This window comes from Morone saxatilis, unplaced genomic scaffold (genome assembly GCF_004916995.1).
Source record: "Morone saxatilis isolate NCDOM2014 unplaced genomic scaffold, NCSU_SB_2.0 Contig7, whole genome shotgun sequence".
NCBI classification, from domain to species: Eukaryota; Metazoa; Chordata; class Actinopteri; family Moronidae; genus Morone; species Morone saxatilis.
The window spans coordinates 229,680-234,010 of NW_023340246.1; the positions used below are offsets into that span (position 1 = coordinate 229,680).

The 4,331-nt window shown below is 42.3% G+C and overlaps 1 protein-coding gene across 1 annotated transcript in view; it reads left to right on the plus strand.

Moving 5' to 3' along the window:
• Positions 1-3,276, plus strand: part of LOC118340735 (gamma-aminobutyric acid receptor subunit rho-2-like) — a 16,851-nt gene extending 13,575 nt beyond the window's left edge. Inside the window, 4 exon segments of the mRNA XM_035678860.1 lie at positions 759-795; positions 797-902; positions 2,165-2,373; positions 2,465-3,276. Of these exon segments, the coding sequence (XP_035534753.1) occupies positions 759-795; positions 797-902; positions 2,165-2,373; positions 2,465-2,779 (667 nt within the window). The 3' untranslated portion in view covers positions 2,780-3,276.
• Positions 3,277-4,331: the final 1,055 nt, after the last annotated feature.

Sequence of the window (4,331 nt, forward strand, 5' to 3'; positions counted from 1 at the left end):
GCGCCTGCACGACCCCCACCACCCCCTCCGACGCCTGCGTTCCCCGATGGGTTTTGTTGAGATCCTCATTCCCCGAGACGTTCTGTGTTCTCGGTTTTTTTTATTCAAGGACCGTGGTGTTTTTACATGGGCCATCCAGACTAATAAAAAAGTGCGACCGACTATATAGGAGGCGAGTTCCTACCCAACACTGCCTGGCTTACACTACACAGTCCACACTGAACCAACAGGCAAATCAGAGATTATAGAAATAGTGCTACTAAAGGTAGGGAAAAATCAGTATAAAAGCTGTTCACTCAACCCCAAGAGTTTTAACACTTGTAATCCCAGAGAAAAGCTGAGAAATGTTTTATATAGTAATCCAGGAGTTAACAACAGTGATGTGAAAAACACACCATTGTCCTATAATTTATATATTTATGTATTTCCTAACACCTGTTCTTATTGGCCCATTCTCTTCACCTTAGGCTATATTCTGCTGTCTTAGATTTTCCATCCCAAAAAGCAAATTATCTCCTCCTCCCTCCTATTCATCTGTTGTTTTGTTTGCTCTTGGTCTTTGTTTTTCCATACACCTCCTCAAGATTTCTCTATCCGTCTGTGCAATATTAATTGTTCCATCTCACCTGCTTTTGTGTTTATCATGGCAATTTTAACAGCTTGACAGACTAAGATAAAATCATTTGTGAACATCCGCTGTGTTTTTTTGCTTCCTCCCTGTCTTCCCCCAGGCCTTGTAAATCCGTCTGTACATCAACACTTTCACTCCTGCGGCGGCACATCTTCTTCTTCCTGCGGCGGGCCACAGACGCAGACCTACTTCCCCGCCACTCTCATGGTCATGCTGTCCTGGGTGTCCTTCTGGATCGACCGCAGGGCCGTACCTGCCAGAGTCTCATTAGGTAAGAACACATGCAAAACAATGACCATCGTGCTTGTTCAGATTTAGTGTGTCCACAGTTACCTGAGACCCAGTTAGCACACGAAAACGCTATTAACTGAAGGCTTAACATTGGGGGAAATTAGCTCATTTGCTCTCTTTCTGAGAGTGAGCTGAGAGGATTGATGTCAGTTTCATCTCTGCGTAGGTGGAGTGGGAACGTGGTTAGCTTAGCTTAACATAAAGACTGGAAACGGGGGAAAACAGCTAGCCTGGCTCTGTCTGAGAGTAAATAAGAAACCAACACTTCTAAAGCGGATTAATTAACACATTCAATCTTGCTTGTTTATTCTGTACGCAAATGACTTTTTAGATAAGCAACACTGTACAAGGTGGAGGTATTTCCTGCTGACTCTGTGCAGCATACTGAAGTCTTGTTGCCCCAGTGAGGTTACAGGTTTGTGACTATTGTGCCAGTCCACAGACATATACTGAAACTAAACCAAAAGACTATACTAAAAGTGTATCTGGCAACGTTCACTACAGCCGGAGACTCAAACTACTACAAAAGTGCTGGGTGAATTAATACACTGCTGTTGCTGAATAAATAGTTCCAGCATATAACTTTTTAAATGTATATCTATTTATATATTTGACAAATAACCTACAACATGTTAAGCACTCAGCTTTTTAGCACAGAGCCACAATAGCTGTGCCCAGTCTTTATGCTAAGCTAAGCTAACCATGTGCTGACTCCAGCTCTGTATTTAAAACATGACATTTGGTTTTGATCCTTGATGCTCTCCCCCCATTCTCCGCAGTGAGACAAACCTTTTGTAACACAGAGAGAGCTTTTTAAAACATTTAAAAAGGAAATTGCATTTAGGTAAATGTTTATTGATTACAAAACCTCCTTCCTGCAATGTCCTAGAGGCAAGAACCAAAAAAAATTAGCTTAAGATATGGTGAGAAGCCTACGGGGCACAACACAAAGTTGGACTCTACTATCACTGTGCTCTGCACCTACAGGCGTATCTGCTGAATGGAAATGTTCACACATCTTCTCCTGAGATTTGTCCTAAAAATCCTCACTGTGAAAGCATCACAGTTAATAACTGACGATTTTATGTTATCTCTGAAGTTGTTGAAGAATAGATTTTATCACTTCTGACCGAGCAAAGTTTCCCTAGTTTCTAGTTTCTAGAGATAAAATAGAGCTTCTTCATATTTCCCTAAAATCCTTCTTGACTGCCTTGCTAATACAAGGTTGTATGTTCTCCTCAGGTATAACCACAGTGCTCACCATGTCCACCATCATCACCGGAGTCAACGCCTCCATGCCCAGGGTCTCCTACATTAAAGCTGTGGACATTTACCTCTGGGTCAGTTTCGTCTTTGTCTTCCTCTCCGTGCTTGAGTACGCTGCCGTCAACTACCTGACAACAGTGAGGGATGGTAAAGACCGCAAGCTCAGAGAAAAGGTCAGGGAACAGGTACAGAGCCCTCTTCAGAAATTGCGCAAGTCTCTAAATGGTGCTTTCAACTTATTTATTCATCTTGATTTCTTTCCTCCCTTTCACCCAGTCCCAGACACTCCCCTGCACCTGTGGCATGTCCCACGCCAGGACCATGATGCTGGATGGTACATACAGCGAGGCAGATGCCAACAGCTTGGCAGGGTACACGAGGGCCTCTATGGCGGCCGAGGATGCGTCAGAGAAACAGGAGCGAATGGTGGTGCACCTCTCCCTGGACAACGAGCCCACTGGGACCAAGAAAAAAGGCATCCGTGGCTTCCGGATCATCCAAAACACCCACGCCATCGACACCTACTCTCGCATGATCTTCCCCGGCGCCTACATCCTGTTTAACCTGATCTACTGGTGTGTGTACTGCTGAACTGTAGCAGTAAAAGAAAGAACTGCAAAACCTTTTGATTGACCTTAGAAGAGAGATCGAGTTGTTTCCATCTTGCATGTTCAGGAGTAGCAGTGGGCATCAGAAGCTTCAGTGGGCAATCAGAAGCTTCTGGGTCTGAATATCTCCAAACACTGGACAGGACCTCTTATACAGCTTCTCGCTCTTTTACATAATCATATCACAAGCTCATATGTACCCCGGTTAGACTGCAGCAACCTTGTGGGGCTGGTTGCACAAGTTTTGCTCTTAGACTAGTCTGTACAAAAATAGAAGCAAACTAATTTTAAGGCTAAAATGTTACCCCAAGGCTATGGCAATGGTATCCCTGTTGACTCTGCCCACACCAAAGCAGAGATGACTGCCTACCAGATACCATGATGTTTTAAAGCTTTTGTAGCCAATTTCCTGTTTGTTTGCCATTAACTGTTAACACCATTAAGTTTTTTATGCCCCTTTGTCTTTCCATTAAAAAGATGTTGTCTGGTACGCTCATCGCTAAATTTTTAAGTTGAATATCCCAGTACCTTTTTTCACAATTTGAAGAAATATTTCTGCTTTAACAGGGTTCCCACGCATCCTGAAAAACCTGGAAATTTAGAGATCAGTTTTCCAGTCATGGAAACACCTGGAAATTGAGTAAAATGACCAGATATCCTGGAAATAATCTATGTTGTCCCGGAAAATTGTTTTTTAGGTCTATGTAAACCTAGTTGCGTATTTATTTTAACCTCTACTCTACTATTTTTTCCAGAGATGCAAGCAGAGGGAGGGATTTGTTTGTTTTTTCTGGAAAATGAGACATTTTCTATCTCGGGAACTGCTCTTGTTTTTAAGGTTTAACTTCAGCTTCAGTCAAAATGCATTGTTCATATTTCAAGTAACCCTAAATGCAAAAATTCATAAAGAGATATTCCTAAACCTATGGGCTCCACTGCCATTTGTGTTAATCAACATTAGAATTAACATAAAACAGCGCTATAGCTGCAACTATTATGAAATACAAATAAATAAGTTCATTGCCTGTCTGTCTGCTTAGAACAGCCTCAGAAGTGATATTTGGCCATTCTTTATGTTACAGCCAAAACAAATGAAATTGGTTAAAGCGAGTAATTTGGTGTTTTCAGTTTCTTCTGTCTCCGCTCGGTGTGTCTGGACTTGTGGAGCGCTTATTAAGCTCATGTATCACCCACATCTGCTTTGATGAGAGTAGTGTCCCGCTGACGAAAGGGCTCAACTCCCATCTTAACTGGTTTCAGACTTTTATGAGCTTAATATATCTATCACTGCATGGCTACAGAAGGACCTCACCTGCAGCCTCTGAACACTAACGCAGTATGGAATCTGTCTCATCTTCATAGAATGACTTTGAAAAGGCCACATTTATTTATACAAGGAAGGATATTCAGATATCACTTCCCTGAGACGGTTCTCAGCAGAGCAAGTGCTGTCCTGAATTCTCAAGAAAACCTCCTGGAAAATAATTTCTTAAAGGTCCAGTGTGTATGATTTAGCGGCATCTAGTGGTGTAGTT